At 30.4% G+C, this 25,345-nt stretch overlaps 1 protein-coding gene across 1 annotated transcript in view; it reads left to right on the top strand.

Annotated features, from left to right (window-relative positions):
* The window catches only part of Rad1 (Radiation insensitive 1), a 38,799-nt gene extending 13,454 nt beyond the window's left edge, over positions 1-25,345 (top strand). Inside the window, exons 4-8 of the mRNA XM_035363075.2 lie at positions 762-873; positions 19,501-19,623; positions 21,388-21,452; positions 21,566-21,710; positions 24,934-25,345. Coding sequence (XP_035218966.1) covers positions 762-873; positions 19,501-19,623; positions 21,388-21,452; positions 21,566-21,710; positions 24,934-24,966 — 478 coding nt within the window. The 3' untranslated portion in view covers positions 24,967-25,345. The remainder of the gene's footprint in view (positions 1-761; positions 874-19,500; positions 19,624-21,387; positions 21,453-21,565; positions 21,711-24,933) is intronic.

Raw genomic sequence — 25,345 nt, 5'->3', positions numbered from 1 at the left:
GCTTGATTAAATAATCAAGCAAGGTAAAATTTGAAAGATTATAATACTATTATAAAATGCAATTAGTGTGATCCAATTATGGAAAGAGACAAAAAAGAGGAAACCAGACATTATTTAAGTTCCTGCTGATATAGAGTGCAGTCTATGAGAGCTCCAACAGAGTTTTAAGCATGTAAACTTAATATTTAGGGAGCATAGTTTGCTGAGTGGATAAGATCATTGAACACTGGTAGCTTAACCTCAGTTCGAATTCAGATGAATGGGCTGGCTGCCTAGATGTTTTGATACTCTTCTGTTATTGGGATTGGATTCAGAAATAATATGTGCATATGCATGCTTTCTTGTATGCATGTAAATATGCATGTGCATATGTATATGTGTGTCTATATGCACACATATATGCACATACATTCACACATATTATTTCTGAATCCTATCCTGGTAACAGAAGAGTACTGATGTCTTCACAATTTACTTCATATGTAATTTGAACACAATCTAATTTTTCTTAGAAAGTCTTAAACTACATTTCTTAGACATATAGCCCTTATATGCTTTAATATATTCAATTTAGCAAACTTTGATATTTCGTTTAGAAAATTCATGTTTCCCTATTAAAGTTCATCTTAGAATGCAATAGATTTTTTACATGCAGGTAAAATATGTTAACATTTTACTAAAATATGTTAACTGTTATATTAAAATATGTTTAAATGTTAACATGGTTTCTTTAAACTTAACAATATCATTAATGAATATAGATTAGAAGAAAATGGTGTACTGACTGACTGCAAGTTACAAACCTTAGAACCTGATGACATCCTTGACTTTGAATTTACTCCTTCTAAAGTTGTCAATAAGATAATTATGCAAGTGAGTATATAAAAGATAATTTTCTTCCTTTGCACATGTTTATTTTTATCTGTTTTAGAAATATTTCATGAATGTATGAAAATACTATTCATTATAATAACTCACACAACAATTTTTAATCTGAATTTCAATGTACACAGACTGACAAAGAAATTGTAATTACAATTCCAGTTTTAATAAACATTTTTAAAAATGTACTTAGATAATATTCTGTTATTAAAGCTTAGTGTATATACCAGTATATGAATGCAATGTATATCTTTTGTATTACATTTAGAATGTGATTGCTGAATTTTAAACTTGAAGAAAAATTTTAGGTAGTAAAGCAATTTACCTGATGTATGGTGATTTGCCAGAAGGTTCACTATGCTGTCTAAATTGATGTATGTGTAATAATGCATAGTTGGATCTGAGATGAATCACTAGCAATTAGCCAGTCTTTGGGCTTTAACTGTAGTTGTACTGAAGTTAACTTAATCAAACAATTTGATTTTGACATTTTATGATTTAGTGTTTTTCCAAACTGGCCAATAGGAAGAAGCAGCCAATTTCTTTTAGAGTTTCAAAGCATTAAAATAGCATAAATGATTCGTTAACCTGCAATAAGCATCAAACTATCTTATTTTCTGTTAAAGTAATATGAAAGGGAAAATATGGGGAGGGAGATTGCATTTTGATAGAAAAAAATTAATAATGTTAAAATGGAAATGGAATTACAAATAAAGGGGAAAAGTAAGTATAGATCAAGAGGGGTTTTAGAAATGAACTTTAATTATGAAAGAAATAGTAACAATCACCATTGGGAAGCAAATTTTACATTAAATCCAAAAATGCAATAAAGTTAATTAAAAATTGGTACTGAAGTTAAAAAAATGAAGAAATATAATAGGGATCTGTATAGTTAATGTGCAGATAGATTTAAACGCAGTTCTGGTATTTGTATTGTAATATGTCATTATGTTTTTTTGGTAGAAAAATGCTTTAAATACAGTATTCAAAAGCACAAAAAATGTAAAATTATGTAATCAAAGTCTGAACTAGAAGTATGAAATCAAACCAACCAGAACCATAGAATCACTCCAAACTGATTTCTGTTTCTTTTATGAATCAGACAGATCTGTCCTAATATTTAGTGTTTTCATTTATATTAATATTTAATATTCATTTCAGTATTTTTGGTATTAATATATACCTTGTTAACCTAGAGTGAGAGGTAACTTAGTTAAGCATTTGCTTCTTAAAATTTTTTGCTGATCTATAATTATATGTGGTACATTTCTATTAACAGAGCACCACTTAACTGTAAATGTGTCTTAGCTATGTTGGTGGACATCTAACTAGATGGTGACACCCTAACGATACATAAAGTTTCATGAAAAATTTGACTAACAGTAACAGTGATGTATCATATTACATACATATAATGTTTAATGTGTGCAGTGCCAAATTTTCTCTGTTGCTCTTCCCATGTACACAATGATCTGTTTACACTAAAAAAAAAAAATTTAAAAATCTGAAAGCTTTCAGATTTTACATTACGTCCAAATGGGCTTTTTTTTTTTTTAAAGTTTTGTGTGTTGCCTTTATTTATTAAATATAGTTTTTGGTTTATGCGTAATTTCTTCACACTTAAACCATAAAATTCAGTTTAATAGCAATATCGCAAAATAATTTTTAAATGAGCATATCTTTAGAATTTCCGATGCGCAGTCTCATGTGCTGGACATAATTTTTTTTTTTTTTTTTCCTGTAGTGTGTTCATTGCTCGCTTTGAAATCATTGAGTTTGTTAATCAAAAATTCGTTTTAAAGTTTTACAAAATATGAAATCAGTAATAAAACAAATTCCAAATTTGGGCTTCTAGATGCCCATATTCAGGGGAAATGTAGGTTATTCAAAATTTGATGGTTCTAGGTACCATCGTTTTAGCACAGTGTGGAAAACTTACATACATTTATGCAGATTCTTCATTATTTAATTTCTTTAAATATAATACAGAGCTGTAATATTTGGTGGCAACAGTTTGAAACTTGAACCAACATTTATCGTGAATCAATGCAAAATGCCAAAATGAAATTAACAGCCCTTCTGGGCTAATATCCTTTGGGCTAAAAAAAGAAAGAAAAAAACAGAGAATTGCACAAATTAGCTATCATGCACATTGAATAGCCTACCAGATCTGGCATTTGGCAGGCTAGTGCCAAAGCATGCCATGAGAGATATTTGTTTCAGTTTTATGCGTAATTTCTTTTGCTTATGTATATATGTGTATATCAAGTATATGCAATGTCTTTTGTTTTTCTTAAAAAAAATCCTTTTGGGGAAAAGGGAATCACCATTTTATAATTCAAATGGGAAGGAAGATAGTAAATAGGCTAAATATTTTTGCAAGAATATTCAGTAACCTTCATATTACCCAATTCACAATAACTTCCAGATTGGCATGAGGTTGTGTACAGCAACACATCCCCAACTGCTCTCCTTACATTTGCTGTCTGTTGCCAGATGGTGTCTTACCAGAAACGATGAACTCACTAAGGCATAAATAAACTCAAAGGAGAAGTTACCACTTTTATAAACATTAAGTTTGCCACAATGCCTAATTAGTCACCATTAGCTTCTTCAAGAAGCCACATTCTTATTTATAGAAATTGGAATGTTCTTGATTGCATTTAAATGAGGTATAAGCAAGGACAGAATGTTTGGGTTTCAAGAATATCTTTCAGAAGACTTAGAACTTGTTTGTCAAGATATCTAAGTTTTCTCACAAGTTCATTAATTGTGTTTTAGCAAATGTTAAAGGAGGATTATTTGGTCAAATTTTACAGTTCAGCATCTTAACACACTGTGAATTTCAGCGTCTTCTGTAGGTAGAGATCGGTTTGCCATCTGGAATTAAGATTGCTGTAAAATTTTACTGGATTGACGATTTCCTGATCAGTATTTTGCTTCATTTGCAACAAAACTCTGCTAGAACTTCTGCGATAGAATTTAGGGATGAAAAATTTCTTTTTTAATTTAGGGAAACATTGGATGGCAGAATTTAGAAGCTGTAGAGATTGCATTGCTTGTGAAAAAACCTAGTGCTGACCCTGAATGTCACTACACCTTTGTTCTGGCCAAAGATTACTACAATCATTAGTTGTAAATGCCAAAAAATTTTCCTTTAGAAAATCATCATGAAAACTAGGTTCCTTTAAATGGATCATGACCAAGCGGAATATTCCTTTAGCAGTGATATCATCCATTATGTTAAACGAAAGATTGATAAGCTCATTCATGTGTGGAATGTAAATAATGAGCAAGGATAATCGAACTTATTGTAGTGTTGTCATCTATAAGAAGAGGATTTTATTATTCAACTCTATCATGTTCTTAATGATAGTGTTCTTCATTTGCATTGCTATATGGTTGACAGATCAATGCATGCATTTATTGAGTATAAAATATGGACCATGTTCATTCCATTCAGCTCTTTCTTAAACTCACTAAATGTTTGATTCTTTTTAACTACTTTGTATGCTGCTGTAAATATATTGGCAGTTACTTTCTCTTCATTCTGAAAAGCTTTGGTGTTACAGTTTCCAAAAATATAGTTTTTGCTGTTTCTAGTATTGAAAGAGCTGCTCAATGAGATAAAATTTCCATATGTCTGAAAAATTTCTTTTGGAGGGAAAGCATCTGTAATATTAATTCATGCTGAAGCCTATTACTGAGAAATATTCAAGAGTTTATTTTATAGTGTCATCTAAAAGTACCATATCTTTGTAAGATGTACAGCCAAACTTTTTTTATCTTGAACCTCTAGTCAGTCATATTTATTGTAGAGATTCTCAGAAGATAAGGCTGTGTGGTTCTGCTGTTCTATAATAGACACTGCTTCACGCAATGCTTTTGGTGCAGTTTTTTTTGTTTTTATACAGAGATACAATATTTGGTCATTATTCGCTTTGTGTTTTTTGCTGGTTGTAAGGAGGGAAAATAATTTGTAATTTTCCTTCTCATATTAAATACTGTCTCTTAATGAGGTCCTAGAACAAACTTTCATCATTACTACATTAAGCTCTAAATACTACTTCACAGGTTTAACACTCATTATCTGAGACTTAGAAGATAGCATGATGAGAATTATGGGTGCATATGTTTTCATCTATGCATATCTGCAATGACGCATTTGCACAAATAAAAATTTTTTATGTATCTGAATGAAGAATGAAGAATTTTTATAAACTTTTTGCACTCTTTGGGAAAATCTACATAAACAGTAGATTGATTGCCTCCATTGGGGGCAGGAGAAAATAGCAAGAAGATAAACCGATTACCATGGTAGATTTCAACTACAATTCTACAAATGGCTTGGAGAAGACTTGTTTGTATTTGTCTGCCCCTTAATCGTTGATTGTGCCAGCAATCCTTGGAGCATGTTCAATGTTCAGATGTATTTATTTATTGTAAAACAGCTACTAATCTTAACTAAGCCTTTTTGTTGCCACCATACATTATGTAAAACTTAACCACATAAATATTCATAACACATTTGGGTGTTTGTTTAGCTGGAATTCCAATGTTTTAAAATTCTTCTCTTTAGATTCACAAAGTGTTTATGTGTATGCATACTCCTGCATCCTCCCCCTAAAAATACACTGAATTTATGTAAATTGAAGTGGAGGGGGCCAGTTTTTATATATACAGTACAAAGTCCGTAATCCGGACTTGTCAGGTCTTCAGCGATTCCGGATTAGGGGTTTTTCCTAATTATAGATCATCAATTTAAATCTGGTAAGATGGCATGCAGAAATTATACAATTAAAAATATAAAACCATAATTTATGAAATAAAGAGCAATTATGATTTAAAGGGTATCAAATTTTACAAAAAAAAGCTTAATATTTATTTGTTTACTTTATTAAACATTTCTTTCAACGCGCGCATGCATAAAGCGTACATTACGCATAGTCAAAATTAGAAAATTGCAACCAGAAAACTATTTGATGTGTATTCGTGATATTTTTAATGACGAGGAAATTGATTTAAATCATATTAAATACAGAGTACATTGAGATGAAATACTACATTTATTAAGGAATTATAAGCCGAATAAAATAAAAACATCTGCCCTGAAGATGAGGATAGTGCTGACAGATCAACTTCCAGTTCATTGCGCTCCGCCCCCCCCCCACCTCAGAGCAGCATGAAATTGATAAACAGATTTCGGAATAGTAAGAGAAACAAGTCATTAAGCTGTGCTGATTACGCAAGTAATATCGTTCTAAGTAGAAAAAAATGCGGTTCATTTGGACTATGTCTGGACTTAAATGGCACTTAAAACCTTGTGAATCCCTTTCCGAATATTTAATTGCCATGCGTGAAATAGCCAGTCACGGTTCTGTTGATGATTCATCAATTCTTGATTATGTAATCAATGGGATACCGGATCAGAGTAGTAACAAAATTATTTTGTGTGGGTGTAAAATTATTTCTGAATTCAAAGAGAAATTTATGAGAAAATTTAAATTAAATTAAAAAATTTATGAGAAAATCCGCGCTCCAGATACGAAGAATTGTTGGCAGTGGCGATAAAGACAAAGCATGTTTTGCTTCCCTTAAATAAAGCTAAGACTAATCTAAATAAAATTCATGCTTTATTCCGTAAATTAAAATAAAATAAGTTAACACTGTAACCTTTACATTTAAAATAATTTGAGTGAAAGAAAGCTAGCATTATGCTAACTCATAATAAGACATTCGCCGATACCGGCGTACATATATATAATACTCTGCCAACCTGTCGATTTTGACGTCATCGGCCAATCAGCGGCAACCACGTTAGCTTACCGTGGATTGACCTCCGATCAAAATTTCCATAAGGAAAAACTAAAGCCAATAATAAATGGCCCTCTTTTCCTCATGCAAAGACAAAAACAAAACTTACTCAGAATTACAGAAGTTCATAGTTCAATTCTATTATATGAAAACACTTATTGTCTTTAAACACTGAAAACATCTAAACAAAACTTCCTTAAATTAACAGCAGTCGCCGCTTTTGTAAATAAGTCCTTAGTATTTAATTTACTGGTGATAAATTCAAGGTCAAACACTCCATCATTTGCTAGTCTCCTAATAAAGTGATATTTTATGTCTATGTGCTTAGTCCAGCGATTTTCTATTGCCAATCTAGAAAAATCAATGGGAGATTTGTTATCACAAAATAGTTTACATTCTCTTAAATTAAACCTTAAAATTTCATCTTGTAAGACATTTTTTGTCCACATTAATTCCTTCGCTGCCTCTGATAAGGCGATATACTCCGCTTGCATGGTTGATAAACTTACACAATTTTGTTTAACAGTTTTCCAGATTACCGGTACTTCATCTAAATATAATATAAATCCTCCCATGGACACGCAGTCATCCCTATTACTTGCATAATCAGCATCTGAATAACAATATAAATTTAGATGTTTAATCTTCGATAAGTTTAACTTATATAATTTAGTACTATTGAGATAACCAAGCAATTTCAACAATGCTTCCCAATGCTTAATTTCAGGATTTTCTTAAAATTGTGATAAGATATTCACTGCATATGTAATTTCAGGCCTTGTCTTGTTAGCTACAGAAACTAAACATCCCAACAGATTTCTAAAGGGTAATGTACGCATTTCTGCAATTGTAGATGGACAATCTGATTTTGTAAGAATAGTGCCTTTAGCTATGGGAAGTGAAGTTATTGGTATCTGGAAATGTTTAAATTTTTCAAAAATTTCTTTGATATATTTTTGCTGATGTATAAAAACCCCATTCTCATTCTCTAAGAATTCAATTCCAGGTAACGTTTTAGCTTTGCCTAATACTTTAATATCAAAAAACTTACTCAGCTGTGAAATTACTTTATCTATACTGTATTGATCTTTACTAAAAATCACAATATCATCTACATATAACAAGAGAATTACATTTCAACCCTTATAAACACAATTACACCATCGTATTTTCTTAAAATGTAGATTTTCTAAGGTACTTTCAAATTCACAAAACCATTCATGGCCGCTTTGATGTAGACCATAAATGGCCTTGTGTAATAAACACACTTTATTTTCCTCTTCAATAAATCCCTCTGGTTGGGTCATATATATTTTTTCATTTAGGTTTGCATATAAATATGCATTCTTTACATCTAACTGACAATTAGTCCATCCATATAAACATACAAGGATAGTGAAAAATATTCTTATGATTGAAAAATTTACTACAGGACTGTAAACGTCATCAAAATCTTCACCTCCTTTCTGCCTGAATCCCTGTGCTACTAAATGTGCTTTGTATCTAACCACTTGATTCTTTTCATATCTTTTTAGCGTATAGACCCATTTGTTTCCTAACATAGTTTTATTTTCTGGCTTTTTGACTAATTCCCAAACCTTTCTTTTCTTCATTGTGTCACTTTCTTCTTTCATTACCATATCACATTCTTCGGCATTTACTGATTTTCGTGCTTCCTTAAAATTTTGTGGGATAACAATTTCTATGGAATTTGCCTCTTCAGAAACAGAGCTAGTCTCCTGTTCTACAAAATTAACTTTCCCCAAGCATTTGTTTTTCCCACTAAAATCAAACTTATCTTTTTCAAATTTAATATTTCCTCCCTCACAATACTTTTCAATATCATGATAGGATCTAAAATGGGTGTCCATTCCCTCTACATAGAAATATATGTCTGTATGTGTTCCGTCTGGCCTTTTAATTGCTTTTCTTTGCCACTTTAAGTCTGATGCTTCTTTCGGGGTAGATTTGTCATCTGACAACTTTATTTCTTCTCTAGAAGTTTCCTGTTCTTCATCTGATTCTGCTAATAGATCAGATTCTTCTAGCCTTTTAAACTTAGTTTTTGTTTTCTGTTCCAGGATGCCATTTGCTGCATTCAGTTTTTCATCGAAATTCACATTACAGGTTTCTATTAATCTGCATTCTTCTGGTAGCCATATCCTATAACAACTAGTTTCCTTCGCATATCCTACCATGATTCCTTCTTTGCACCTCATTTGTAATTTATTTCTAATCTGTTTTGGCACGCCAACATAGGCTTTACAACCAAACATTTTAAAATAAACAACACTGGGTTTTCTATTTAGGAACATTTCATAAGGGGTTCGGTTGCTTTTATGACATACTCTATTCCACATATGTACTAAACAGCCAAGAGCTTCTGCCCACCATTCTTTTCCCATTTTACCATCTTTACTATGATTCTAAACTAATGAGTGGACTGTGTAGCAAAAGAACTAACTAATTTATTGACAGTAATTAACTAAATTCAGATCTAATACATGCTCTGGCATGTTGCTTAGCCGAATCCAGATGGCCAAGTGAGAGTTTCTCTCCCTATCCAATAGGTGGCGCTGTATTCTAACTTAACATGCCGCCACCCGTTGAAATTACAAATTTCAACATGTAAATTACAAACAAACATACAATTTAAGAAATCAAGAAAAACTAATTCTACAGTACAATATGAAAGCTAATAGATAATTTTTCATCATGAATATAATATAAAATAATGTAACATTTTAAGAACATAAACATTCACTATGCTACAATCGAACTTATTCTTTAAACAGTTCTATTTTAAAGTAAGGCACAATGTTCAATAAGAACATAATGTAAACTAAGCATTATTATCCTGGATAGGTAATAAACAAATTTTACTAATACATCGAATATACACACCATTTGATGTTTTCACTTTAACAACTCTGGCCTTATTATTTTTACCAGGTAAAACTTCTAGAATTCTAGCTAAAGACCATTTAAATGGGGGAAGATTATCTTCCTTTAACACAACTAACATACCTGCCTTTAAATGTTCTTTATTAGTAAACCATTTGGTGCGTTGTTGTAGATGATTTAAATAATCAGTTTGCCAACGTTTCCAAATAACTTGAATTAACTTAGTAATAAACTTGCCATTTAGAAAGTCTGTTATCTGTAAGATGAGACAAATCTGGTTCAGGATATGAAGTAATGGAACGTCCAATTAAAAAATGATCCGGTGTTAAGGCTTCAAAGTCATTTGCATCTGTTGATAAAGGTAAAATCGGACGAAAATTGAGAATACCTTCAATCTGTGTGACAACAGTCCAAAATTCTTCTAAAGTTAATTTATAACTGCCGATTGTATGCTGAAAATGGTATTTAAATGACTTAATACCTGCTTCCCATAAACCACCAAAATTTGGCACTCTAGGTAGAATTAGTTTCCAATTTATACCTTCAGATGTTAAGAAATCTGCTATGTCAGAATTAGATTTAAGGACCAAACTATGCAATTTTTTCAGTTCTGATTTTGCACCAACCATATTCACACCATTATCTGACATTATAGTATCACATTTTTCACGTCTAGTAATAAATTTTTTAATAGTAGCAACTAATGAATCTGTGGTTAAATCAGTTACTACCTCTAAATGTATTGCTTTAGTAGCTAAACATATGAATATAGCAACGTAAACTTTTGCATAATTACCCTTTCTCTGATTTTTATACTTAATGAGGAATGGACCAGAAAAATCGAGTCCACATGTATTAAATACAAAACCTGGGTTAACTCTTTCACCAGGTAAATTTCCCATAAGTTGTTCACATACAACTGGTTTAACCTTGAAACATGTTACACATTCATGTACAACCTTTCGAGCTATATCTCGACCATTAATAACCCAAAATTTATTACGAACCTGATGCAATAGTGCTTGAGCACCAAGATGTAAATATTTAACATGGTAATACTGAAAAATTAATCTAGTAAATACATGATCTTTCGGTATTACATAAGGAAACTTTTGGTTGTAATTAAGATTACTATTGGCAAGTCTGCCTCCTACTCTCAGAAGAGAATCATTATCAAGAAATGGACATAAAAATGTTTACTTACTTTTGGGAGAAACACAATTCTTATTTTTTAAGGATAGAATATCCTTGCTAAATTGCTGTAACTGTACATACCTGATCATGATTTTCTCAGCGTCATCCAATTCCTTAACAGTTAGAGAACCTATTAAATTTTTTCCCTTACAATTGGCTATAAATGTAAAAACAAAACTTAATACACAAATAATACGAATATAGTTATTACTGATGTTAAGAATATGATCTAAAACAAGGGAATTAGAGTTCACATTTAGATTAACTAAGTCATTATCCTTAAGTTTGAGTTCTTTGACGTATTCCACATTATCCATATCAGATGAAATTAATTCACAAGGATTAGTCAAAAACCTCTCCTTAGTCAAGAAAGTTGGTCCATACCACCATAAATCATTATGAAGATCTTTAGGTTCAGCTCCACGTGATATCAAATCAGCTGGATTATTGTGAGTGTTAACATGGTACCACTCATGAACCGCAGTCATGCTTCGAATAACAGATACTCTATTAGCAACAAATGTCTTTAGTTGATAAGGTTCCTTCTTAATCCATGCTAATACTATTGACGAATCAGTGAAGTAATACACCTTGACAATAGGTAGCTGAATGGCCTCTAATATTCTTTTCATTAGTTTTACCAACAGAACTGCACCACAAAGTTCCAAACGAGGAATGGTAATTGACTTCAAAGGTGATACACGAGACTTGCTGCACAGAAGTCTTGATGAACATTCATTTGAAGATGACATACATTTCACATAAATTGCAGCACCATAGGCTTTCTGACTAGCATCACAGAATCCTATAATTTCTATTTGTTGTAATCCATTGGTTAGAACAAATCTTGGTATGCGATAGTCGTTGACTATTTTGAGACTACGCAGAAATTCTTTCCATTCTTCCAAGTAATTTTTAGGAAGAGGTGTATTCCAATTTAATTTTAGAAGCCAAAGGTTTTGTAGAAATATTTTCGCTTTTGTCATTAACAGGTCCAATTAAACCTAACGGATCAAAGAGGCGACCTATTGTTGATAAGACATCTCTTTTCGTTGCTGTTTCTTCAAAGTCAAGTATCTTTAAATCGTAAGAAAAACAGTCTGTAGACGTATTCCATGACATTCCTAAGGCCTTTGTAATCTGAGGCTTATCCGTAACTTAAAAAGAGTAATCCTGAGTTGCACTTTCTTTATTCGTCAATAATTCTGGATTATTTGAACACCATTTGTGTAACTGCATTCCAGCACGTTCTAGAAGACAGGTTAACTCTGTCTGCAACTCCTTGACTTCTTGCAGCGTATTAGCTCCAGTGATAATGTCGTCCATGTAGCAGTCTTTCAGTATGGCTCTTGAGGCATGAGGAAATCAGTTGCCTTATCCATTGCTAACTGCTTCAGAACCCTTGTTGCAAGGAATGGTGCACTTGCTGTTCCATATGTTACAGTCCTTAGACGATAAGTCTGCATAGGACTACCAACTGAGTCTTTCCACAAGATCAACTGCAGGTTTCGTTGAGATGGTTCAGTAAGTATTTGTCTGTACATCTTCTGAACATCAGCTCCTAATGCATAGTTGTACTTTTGAAATCTAATAATAATAGAAAATAAATCTTCTTGAAGTATTCACCTTTTCATTAATATTGAATTAAGTGCTTTTTCATTGCTAGTAAACGCTGATGCATTAAACACAACGCGAAGCTTGGTAGAGGTTTTCTCTGGCCGATAAACTCCATGATGACTAAGATAATTGCAAGTTGATGTTTCAATTTCTTGAACTTTTTCCATGTGATTTAGATCCTTATATTCCTTGATAAAATTCTTATATAATGTTTTCATATTCGAATCGCTTTCTAGTCGATTCCACGCTTGATGCAATCTTTTCTCAGCCAGCGTTTTCGATTCTCCTAATTCTACACCTTCTTGTATGGGTAACTGAACTACATATCTTCCATCATTTTGTCTATAATGAGTATACTTGAAATGTTCTTCACAGTATTTTTCTTCTTCACTCAAAGCATCCTCGATATTTTCAATGGATTCAACTTCCCAAAATCTTTGCAAAATTTCTTCAACTCTTTCTTCACTATTTAGAACTAAACCACAATAATTTACTTCTGAGTTACTCTTGCATGCACTAGACACGATATATCAAAAACTGTTTCTTGAAATATCAACGGTTGATTTTCTAATTGAAATTTTTCTTGTTTTAAAATCTCAAAGAACAATTCGGCCCCTAATAACATATCTATTTTGTTAGGTGTTCCAAATTGCGGATCCGCTAATTCAATACCAATGGGAATATTTAATGACTGCACATCTAAACTTCTTGATGGAGTTACATTGGTTATTTTAGAAATAACCAAGCAATTAACTGATCTTGCATATGTTAAATCCTTATTCGAAATCTGTACATCTAGTTGATAATTAATATTTATAACGTTCTCATTAATTCCGGATACAGATGCATAAATTCTTTCTTTCTTTATATTTAACAAATTAGCAACTCCTTCATACAGGAAACAACTCATGCTGCCGTTATCAAGTATTGCGCGAAGTGGAATTCTTTTTCCTTCCGAATTGCAAAAATATATTATTGCAGTCGCCAATAAGACGTTTTTTCTGTGTGTTAAAAGACAACTTGATTGATTTTTATTAGAGACATCTGCGTTCTTGTTTATAATTTCGTTCTGTTTTTGTTTTGTCAAACTTATGTTCGATGGCGCCATTTCTAAGCAGGCGATGTATTAATGAATGGTGTTTTTTATGGCATTCCGAACTTGGAATTGCATTCTGCGATTAAATGTTCGTTACTGTGACAGTTTAGACACAGTTTATGGTTTTTAACTATTTCATATCTTTGATTTGGATTTAATTTAAAAAATGAATCACATTTATGCAATAGATGATTATTATTTTTACATATAACACAAATCGAAACACTATTGGTTTTAACCATCAGAGCCTTTGATTTCGAACTTTTTTCTAACGGATATTTCATTTTATTAGTACTACAGTTAATGTTATCCAATAACTGACATCTTTTCTCTAAAAACGAAATTAATTCATCAAACGTAGGAACTTCCGTAGCATTAATGCCTAATTCAAATTGTTTGCACGTTTCAAAATCTAGTTTCTGAAGTACGATATTTAATAACAGAATAAATTATTTTTCTCATATTTTAAAACATTCAAAACCCTAACATTTTTAGTAACATTATCTATTACGTATCTTATTCCTTTAGAGGATTCGAATGTTAAAGTACGTAAATCCATGATTGACTTTATATGCGTCTCAATTAATATTCTTTTATTTTCATACCTATCTTGAAGAGCTTTAAAATAGAGAATTAAAAGTATCATAAACAGTTTCAAGATTTTTTGCTTCATCAGTTAATGCAGCTTTTAAATAGTAGAGTTTCTGAACTTCTGTCAATTGAGTGTTATTCGCTATGATGTTTTTGAATTGAAGCTTAAAATTATTTCATTCGGTATATTTACCAGAAAAATTAGGATTTGGTAATTCTGGCAAACGTATTTGTACTTTAGGATCAAATTTACTACAATCATTTTTATGTTCAGAATGAGCGATAGATAATAGAATTTCCATAATTCTTACCTCGAGTACTTCAATTCTTTCTTCCATTTCGGCTATTTCTTCATCAATAGCTGTGACATCTTTTTCATCAATGCTTTCGAAATATTTATTCCTTAAGTTTCTAATATCCATTTGAATGCTTTGAAGGGATCTATACTTTATTTGAATTTCATTCTTATTCGAACTATCATCATATTCCTTCACTACATTTTCTTACCTAGTTAGTTTCGCTTTTAACGAAGTTTTATTTCTATCTGATGCATTTTGTTCATTTCTCTGGCTTCTGACCATGTACTATGATTCTAAACTAATGACTGGACTGTATAGCAAATGAACTAACTAATTTATTGACAGTAATTAACTAAATTCAGATCTAATACGTGCTCTGGCATTTTGCTTAGCCGATCCAGATGGCCAAGTGAGAGTTTCTCTCCCTATCCAATAGGTGGCGCTGTATTCTAACTTAACACCATCATTAAGCATAGCTTTAACCTGTTACAAAATTCCCCACCATTATCGGTGCATATACTTATTAATTTTCTATTTGTCAGACTTTCCATTTGCCTATGATAATTCTGCAAGTTGTAGAACGATTCATTTTTATTTTTCATACAATACACTCTTATTAATCTAAAGTTATTCTACTAGATTTAGCAATAATTCACGGTTCACACTTCTCCATTGGTTTTTCAATTTCTGGTAACCCTTTCACGCTTTGATTCTTACTAGTATTCTTAATATAATCAAAATTTACGTGGCAAAATCTCCAATGCCATAGCATCCCATCGTCTACTTTATTTAACTTTCCAATTTCTGTACCGTAACTAACTTTCTTTTTATCTGTAGCATATCTAAATGGTTTTATGTGATAAAGTCTGTCATATCATTTAGCGTAACATAATCTATTCCAATTATTAAAATATACCCGCATCTTCCCTTTTGAAATCACAAAATAAGCACCTGCCATTTCTAACCTTGCTCCTGATAGTAAACTTCTTCTTAGATTTGGATTATATAACACATTATCTAACTCGATCCAATTTATTCGATTGCCTACTTTTACTGCAAATTTGACGGTACCCTTTCCTAGTACTTTACTTTCACAATTTCCTACAGCTAAAGACATACATATATCGTTTATTTTTTCAAAATTTGTCATTAAATTTCTATTATTACAGAAATGAGTTGTAGCTGCAGTATCTACGACCCAATTAAATTTATCTGCGTTACCTCCTTTATCTGTAGTTGTTATAGAATTTTCTACTAACATTAATTCTTTATCTTTAAACTGTCTATTTTTATCGTCTATTTTAAACTTCTGACTTTTACTTACATTTTCTTTACATTAAGCGATTAAGTGTCCAAATTTATGACATCTGAAACAAGGTCCTATTCTCATATTCCCCATTTTTTTCTTAGATTTAGTTTTATTTTCAACTCTATCTTTCCCTGCATTTGAACTAATAGTATTAAACACACTTATTTTGCTGTCTTCTAAATCGGCATTTACCTGGCGAAGTTGGCTTTCTTCCCTTACCAGTTCTTCAGCAATTCTTTCCAATGTAAAATCTTCGTCCTTCCACCTATAGATCAACTGTACAATGGAGTATTCCTGGGGTAATCTCCTTATTGCCTGAAATCGTTTAAAAAGATCTGCCAAGTTGTGTCCAGCTTCACCCAACTCCTTTGCAGTCATTCTTATCCTCGCGATGAATAATCCTATTTCTTCATTTGGGGTATATCTAATACTAAAAAATTCATCCAGTAACTGAATTATCCTTGCTCTTGTTTTGAGTTCGAATTGCTTCTGTAGAACTTCCCATGCTTCTTTACTACTTGAGCATTCTTGTATCAGCGGCCTGAACTCAGTTTTAATTCCATAATATAATGTAGTGAAGGCTTTATTCTCTCTCAATGTGAATTCCTGCTTTTCACAGCTTGTTGCACTTTTATCTAATTTTTCTCCTTTGTCCTCTAAGAAGCTGCAACATTTTCTATCCAGTAACAGCATTTTCATATCGACTTTCCATCGATCCCACTTGTCATGGTTTAACAGCTCAACACCTTCAGGTAGTAATGACATCTTCAGTTAAGTGTGAGCACAACAACTTGAACAAACTTCTAAGACAGGTTAGCTTCTTTTCGTGGACAACGGCCCTCTTCATGTACATTCCTTCAATGCTAAGTTGAACTGGATGACAGATTAGCTGTTGGCACTGGACCTATAACCCTGTTGGCAGTGGCAATAAAGGCAAAGCATATTTTGCTTCCGTTAAATAAAGCTAAGACTAATCTAAATAAAATTCATGCTTTATTCCGTAAATTAAAATAAAATAAGTTAACACTGTAGCCTTTACACTAAAATTAATTTGAGTGAAAGAAAAGTAGCATTATGCTAATTCATGATAAGAAGAATAAGGGTTATTCAAGTACTAACACACAAAATAAAGCATGCAGTAATAAGAGTAAAGAACCAAGGTGTTATGACTGTGGGGCGCATAATGTATGAGCATTCTTTACACGCATGTGTAAAGCATACAAAAGAAACATTTATGCCTTTGAGGTCCAGATTATAGATCATTCCGGATTATGGACTTTGTACTGTATATATTAACTACCAATATCTTGATAATATGGTGGTCAATAAAATTGTATCATATCTCACATGATTCTAAAACTTGCCAATGACTATTAACAGATTTGTCTCTACATTTTGAAAGTAATAATTTAAGTACAAAAATACTGAACATGACATAGTTTTCGCAGAGTTTGTAGGTATCATATTGATTAATTTGTAGCTCTCTGTAACTGCTCAATTTTTAAGATTTGTGAGGCAGGCTGTCACAGATGTGTTTTTAAACTATATGAAATGTAGTAAAACTTCTAACGGAAAGGAAATTTATAGTTTATGAATTTGCTATTCATGGATTGTGTCTCTACACTTTGAAAGCAATAGTGTAAGTAATCATAAGTACATGATAATACAAAAAATACTGAATATGATCATATCAACTGTTCGTGGAGACTTTAAGCATCATATTGGTTGATCACTAGTTTTCTGAAACTGCTCAGCTTTTGAGATTTCTGAGGCAGGCTGTCACAAATGTTTTTGTTAACTATATGGAATATAGTAAGACTGCTAACAGAAAGGAAATTTATAGTGTTTTAAAAGCTTACTATTAACTTTTAAAAAGATTACTGACTGTCCTGTGTCATTACAAGGAGAGGCAACTTTCAGAAATAAAAAGACTTGATACAATGTTATTGTATAAATATAAAACTACTTTATTATCTATATATATCTCTCTATATAAAATTAGAGCATCTAAAGTTAAAAGTAAATTAGAGTCAAAGCAAGGCCTCAACAATATTAAAAATTGCATCCTTGTATAAGAGGTTTAACACAATATCTAAACAATTCAAAATTTAAAAAAAAGGATCACAGCAGTACAAACTCGAAAACTAAAAATGCAAAAGGGGAAAAATATGCAAGAAATAAAAATATAAAAATTAATCTCCTTTTACTGAAACTCCAATTCAGAACTTATGAGGGGAAAATGAATTATTCATAAAAGTTTGTTAATATGCTTCGTTCTCCTGGTTCATTTGATTTCAAAAACCAAAAAAAAAAAAAAAAAAGAAAGAAAATTTTTCATTACATTAAAATTCATATAAAACCAAAAAAGGTGTATCTTAAATGTACCAGGATTTTCCCTACATGCCTTTGAAACACTTGGAAAAAAGAATAAAACATAACATTGTTTCAAATGGACTATAATAAACAAAATTTAAAAAAAAAAACATAAAACTTTACATTATGTAAAATGATTATTTAGATATTGTGTTAAAACTCTTATACAAGGTTGCAATTATTAATATTGATGAGGAATTGCCTTGCTTTGACTCCAATGTACTTTTAACTTATTGATGCTTAGATGCTCTGAGTTTATTTTACTTCAATCATACAGCTATAGCACAGGATGGGTATAGAAAATTTGTTCTTAATTTTTGACTCTTATTAACTTTCTTTATGTATTTATCTCTCTCTATATATATGCATAATGTTTTTTTAAAAATGTCTATGCAGTGTTTTAAAAATATTTGATTATGTTATCCTTCAGTTTAAAGAGTTTTCTTTAATAAACTGATGGAAATATGATTGGGATATTTCATAATTTTTTTTAATATACTTTTATCATATTTTATTTTAATGTGTAAAGTACTGTGTGTTTTATCAGTTTTATTTTATTGTGTAAAGGCTACATTTATTTTATTGTATAAAGTTACAGAGATTAGCAATGGATTGTTGCATTCCACATTTCATTAATAAAATAATTGAAAGTCGATAAAATGCTAAATTTTGTCACTGAAGCTCAAAATATTGGAATCAGTTTGAAAAATCAAAGAAATGTGTATTTTTTTATGAACTATATCAGTTGCAAGTATCTAACATGTAAATCAGCTTTATAATTTAATTTAGAAATAGACTCTTAATTCCTCATTTATTGTTTGGGTATTTACTCTGTATTCTAAAAACAGTAATAACTATTCTGGACTGTGCCATTTCTATATTAATCTATGTCTGATGGCAAAGTAAATTCGGAACCTAAATTCAAAATTTCGAGAACTGAAGCCTTTCTAAACTAAACCAAAACCTTCCTCTTGGTTAGCTTCCATACTAGATAACTGCACACTAGCTTCTATCTCTGTGCTGTTTGAATGCTATTTTTTGTGTCTCTTCTTATCGCAATACTATCAAAAATGTAAATATTCTTGAAATAGGCACGATTAGAGTGCCAAGTAAATTGTCAATTCAAATAAAAATGAAAATCTGTCTTGACTGCCAAGTTTGCTATTCATTATGGATTCAGCATTTTAGTATTCTTTAAATTCATCCTCTTCAACATGAATCTACATTCTAAGCTAACTACATGCTACGCCATCAGCATTGTTATCTCTTTTTTCATCACACACACACATATATAAACATTTCTTTTAAAAAGTTGTGTATATTATCAGTGATGTGTAAATGCTCAAATTTTAGAAAGAGTATTTCAATTTTCTTACTATACTTTGTAACATAATAATTTTAAAGAAATGGATTATTTTCAGTCTGAGATTTTAAAAGAAGCATGGGGAGATTTAGATATGAACAGTGAAGTACTTGAAATTCTGATGTCACCAAATGAACCATATTTTCAACTTGCTACAAAAGGGACTCTTGCAACAATTTATGTGAGTTATTTTGTAAATGATAGTTCAATATAAATAATGTTTTCTGTTCAACCATGATGTGTTTATTATACATTGAATACACTTATCATTAATTAAGGAAAAATCACAAAATAATGATTACTCAAAAAGTTACATGTAGAAATTAATGAAACTGACCCACACTATACAAGCCATAGTAAGGTATAAAATAACATGAAAAGAAATTACCAGACAATTATAGTGTTATAGAAATTAGCATATGTGTAAGATGAACTAATAAAATGTATCAGTTTGGTGTAGGAAAATTACCTTCAGTATGGAGTATGATCTCCCTTAGAAGCAATACAGCGATGTGTAATGCTGTCTATACAGTCTATCAGTCAAACTAAGTGTGGCAAGGATCTGAAGAGGAGGACTGAGAACAGCTATACGTCTTCCTAAACCATCCTAAAACATGCTCGACAGGATTCATGCCCGGTGATTGAGCTGGCTTCTCCATGTGCTGAATTGTTTGCTGCTGAAGATAATCATCCACAATGGAAGCCCTGTGCAAACTGGCATTGTTGTCCTTTTTGCGGGAAATTATAACTGATTGCCCTGACATAAGGGTGCACATAAGCATCAAAGATGTCATCTGTATAGAGCAACCTCCTGAGCAAACGTTGTTCCATGTGGAAAGACTTGGAGGTCTCTGCATTCCCCCAAAGAGATACCACCCCAAACACAGACATTACCTCCTCCCTTTCATGGATGTTTGATGGATGATAGCGGTTTCCAGGTTCTATCCAAATCAAATAACGCCTAATGTTGCTTTGGAGGCTAAGCTTTGACTCATCCGTAAAGAAAACAACCCTCCATTGATCAGCTGTCGTGTAGACATGCTCACCTCAAACGTTTTATCTTCTATAACGTGACATGAATTGCTGGTCTCCGTGCGAACAGACCTCCTTCGGAAAGCCTTTCATACACATTTGGCGTTGACACCAATCTTCCAGTGGTTGCAGCAAGGGAGGATTTGAGTTGAGGTTTTATTCCTTCATGTGCATAACAACAAATATCGGTCATCAATGCTCATCGTAGTAGTTGGCCATCCTTGGCTGAACCTCCTAGATGCCAAATCTATGGTTCTATCAAATATCTATCAAATTGCCAAAGTTTATGAACCACAGAAGGACTCACATTTAGCCACTTGGCCACTTCTGTCTTTCTTTTGTCATGCCTATAGTCTATTAGTTGACAACATATTCAAATTTTATATGAATTGGTGTATTTCTGAATGAGTTATCACTATTGTTTGTAATTTTCCCTTTATTTTTGGAAACCAGTGTATTTTGCATTTGTTATGTTAATTTTACTTAGCTATTTAATGTAATATTTCAACTTAAAAATTGCCTAACATGCAAAATTTTTATTTATTAGATTTAATTGCTTACGAAACTGTAAATAAAATTTTTGCTTTGCAATTATCCATGTTTAACAATTATCTAAACTTATTCTCTTAATATCACAATTTTATTAAAGAAGCATTTGATTTAAATTTTTTAAGGCAAGTCTAAAATTAACCATTTTGAAATTAGTATAGTGTGTAATGATGATTAGAAATAAGTTTTTCAAAGTATATTCTATGTAAAACTTTTTATTTTTTCTTTGAATAAAATTTCTTAGGTATGTTACTTTCTATAGTTATTACATACTGAAGTTATTTTAAGCTCAAATATTTAAAATGTATGTTTTTGATCAAATTTATTTTAAATAACCTTTTATGTGATAATGAATTTTTCGTAGATAAATCTCTCAAAAGATTCTGACATGATTGAATTGTTTGATTGTAATTCTACTGTAAAAAATAGGTTTGTATTCTTTTACCCAATTTTTTTCCATATTTATATACATATCGCATAATTGTTTTATTTCATTCAAATATGTATGCATATTTTTAATATATTAAATTATTTCCATGCAGATATCAAATTTTCCTTATAAAACCATCTTTACGAGCATTAATCCAGTCTTCAAAAGTCTCAATTCGAACAGATGACAGAGGTTTCCTTTGTATGCAGTATATGATTAAAATAGAAGGATCACAATGTTGTTTTGTTGAGTATTTGGTGTGTATTTTCCTTCCTTTCATTGGTTCTAACAATTTCTATCTTTTGAAGTAAATAATTTAGACATTGTTGATTTCAATAATATTTAAATGCCATTCTTTAATAATAATGTTTTGAGAATACTGGCCAATATGAAATCCTTTTCCAGCTTTCTTTACCCATTTATAGATCTTAAATAACCTTTTCCCAGGAAAAAGAATTTGATCATATTTTGATAGTTATAATCATAAGACCAAGCATTTCTCTTCATTTAATTATTAAAAAAAGATATAAAAGTGTTGTCAAAGGATTTATTAATTGTAATTATTCAAGCATGTTGCTAATAAAAGTGTCCATTGATCCTAAAAGTATTATCCACTAAGATTTTTGATATTAATATAATTTAGTCAGTTATCACACTGAAGTAGCTTATGATAGTGTCACTTTTTGTGTTTTCATTATTGCCTTTACAAATATAAAGTAAAATTAATTTCTTGTAAAAAAATAATAACTAGTAGAAAAAATTAATTTCTTGTAAAAAAATAATAATTAGTAGAAGTTGTGACAGTTGAAGATAAATATTTAACAAAATTTCCATAGTTATAAACAGTACTATATTATTATATAATTAATTATATCACTATGTATCTTGAATCCAAAACTGTATATGTTATGCTCACACACACACATGAACTGAAAAGTTTTCTCCTCCAGCCTGTTATTAATGTATTACATATTTACATTTATGTTTACATTTTTACTTTATTAGATTCAGACATTTATTTTATTTTATTAGTATTCAGAAGACCTTAGAGTATTATTTGGCAGTAGTAAAAATTTTCTTTTATCTATTTTAGTATGTAGTGTAAGTTCATATAAATTATAAAATTGAATAGTTTTATTACTGAGTAGTAAACTGAGTAGTTTTTATGTCATGTAAAGTTTTTTCATTTCCATATTTTATATCATTATTTCACATAAATAAATATATGACTATAGTAGTAATTCAATAATGTATATTTTTAGTCCAAAGGAGCAGAAAAATTCATTTTGACATTTTGCATTGAAAACTTTAAATGTCAGTTCAATTTTCAAATTGTTGCCACCAAATATTATCACCCTGTATTATATTGAAATAAATTAAATAATAAAGAATCTGCATAAATTTATGTATGTTTCTCGCCTTGTGATAAAACAATGCCTAGAGCCATCAAATTTTGAATAACGTAATCCTCCTGCAAATATGGGTATCTGGAAGCCCAAGTTTTAAGGATTTTTTTATTATTGATTTCATAATTTATAAAACTTTAATGAATTTTCATTATCAAACTCAAGGATTTCAAAGCGAGCAATGGCAATATTGTACAGAACGGTGAGATTGTGTATCAGAAACTCTAAAGATATGCTCATTTTAAAATTATTTTGCAATATTGCTCTTGAACTGAATTTTATGGTTTAAGTGCGAAGAACATGATATTTAATAAATAAAGGTAACCCACAAAACATTAAAAAAAGTCCATTTGGGCATAATGTAAAATCTGAAAGCTTCCAAATTTCCAAGTTTTCTTCTTATTAATTTTTTTAAATAAATTTTACACTATCATAATTATTCTTTTTATCTTGTCACACATGAAGTTTCTTATTTCTACCTTCATACTCGCCTTTGTGTATTGCATTACTCTGTATGATTCTGTCTTAGCTGCTTTCTCTCTCTTTCCATTATTTTTGGCCTTGTTCCATTATACTGGAACAAATTTTTTGGTTAATCACATATTTCGGTTAATGGCATCATGTTTGTTTTCTCACAGGTGCACCTGTGATATGTTTAAAATGTCTGTTTCATATTAATTTTTAAAATGTTATTTAACTTCTTAAGTATTTAATTTTGACTCCTTTAGTTACTGATGTGCTTTTTCTTGTTTCATAATTCTTAAGGTAACTGTTGCCTACAGTTGTTAATTCCATCATTGTTACTTCACTTATCATTGTATTTTTGTGTATTAATTTCACTGAATTCACAGTGATGTTTGATAGATTTGTCAAAGTCGCTGTGCATTCAATACTAGTATTTAAGAATACTATTTCATATGAGTATTTAATATTTTTATTATTATTATTTATTTCATTGTAAAAATGAAGTAATTTTGAAATGTAAAAATATAAGCTATGATTTGTTAAAATTATAAGTAAAAAGTATTTATTTTGGGGTCTAGGTGTGCTTTTATTTAAGTTTTCTATATATAGTCTCAAAGTAATAAAATTTATTTTTGCAGTCAGTTTAAACCTGTATGGCTCAATACTACAATTGTGAATTTTGTGGTTATGGTGAAAAAAAAAACACTATTTTGACTAATAAATTCATAAAATAGTATAGCAGAAATTATTTAAGTGGTTTGAAGGTGTGAGATATTATGAGTAAACCCAAAAATGTTTCTGAAGTAAGATGTTGCATACCATGCATCATTGATTTGAAACAAGAATACCATGATGAGTGGTTAACTGGATATTTATACAATTATTATTTATTTGGATTGTTTGTTTTCATTTTAGGATTCAAGAAAATTCCAATAGAAACTTGCATTTTAATAAACAATGCTTTATAAATGCAAGTCTGTGATAGATCAAAATTTCTTAAATCTTCTGAATCATTAGTTTTTTAATTTTTTTAAATTTTATGTTTTGAGGGCATAAATGTTATGAATCTCTTATAGTTTATTCTACACACAGCTTAGAACAGGGAAAGTTTTGTTACCAGGATTACTTTCTGGTAAATTTTCATGAAATATTGGGATTTTGCATCTCACAGTCTGTATCTAATGGAAGACTAGCTAAGGAAAATTTAACATAAATATTAGAGCACAAGTCTGAACATTTTTCTTTTTATTCTGAACTGTTAAATACATCTAAATTTATTTTTTATTCCTGTAATCACAACAATTTTTACATCATTTTAAATTTGTAGAAGAATACTTGTTTTCTATGCATACTTACTTATGTTATTATTATTATAAATATTTTTCATTATAATGAAAAATACTACAAATTTTTCATTATAATAAAAATATATTCAAATAGACATCAGTTTGAATTTGTTGTCTTATTTTAAATTTACGTTTTTAGTAGTCAAAAATATTTATATACTTCTATTTACCTGATTTATATCAAAGGTTTGTTTTAAACTGTAATTGTAATTTTAAATATTTTTTTTAAAATTTAAGTTGTATATATATTCTTTTCCTTGCAGTGTTCTCCGAATATCTCTGATGATAATGAATGATGTAGCAAGAAACTTTGTCAAAACAGTGTTGTAATATCTGATAAACTGCATGTCCAACCACTGACTAGAGATTTGATATTGATTTCTCTACACACTGAAGATATCTGTTGGTAAAAAGTTTGCTTTTCAAAAATGTATTTGAAAGTGCTCTTGAAAAGACAATTATTACAGATGCTTCTATTCAATACAAAAATTAATTTTAGTGCAAATATTTTTGTACAGCATAAATTATTATTCTTTGTATATATGTATAGATTTTATTCATATATAATGCACATATTTTTCACATCTGAATGTAATAATTATATGAGGGCAAAAAAATTTTTTTTCTGTGTTTTATCTTTTTTCATACCTGAATAAAATTATTTTTGATATGTTA

Source organism: Stegodyphus dumicola, chromosome 1, assembly GCF_044657685.1.
Source record: "Stegodyphus dumicola isolate Sdum_Otavi_A_Nest chromosome 1, ASM4465768v1".
Classification (NCBI taxonomy): Eukaryota; Metazoa; Arthropoda; class Arachnida; order Araneae; family Eresidae; genus Stegodyphus; species Stegodyphus dumicola.
Note: the sequence above shows the minus strand (reverse complement) of the source record. Positions and strands in the feature narration are given on the sequence as shown.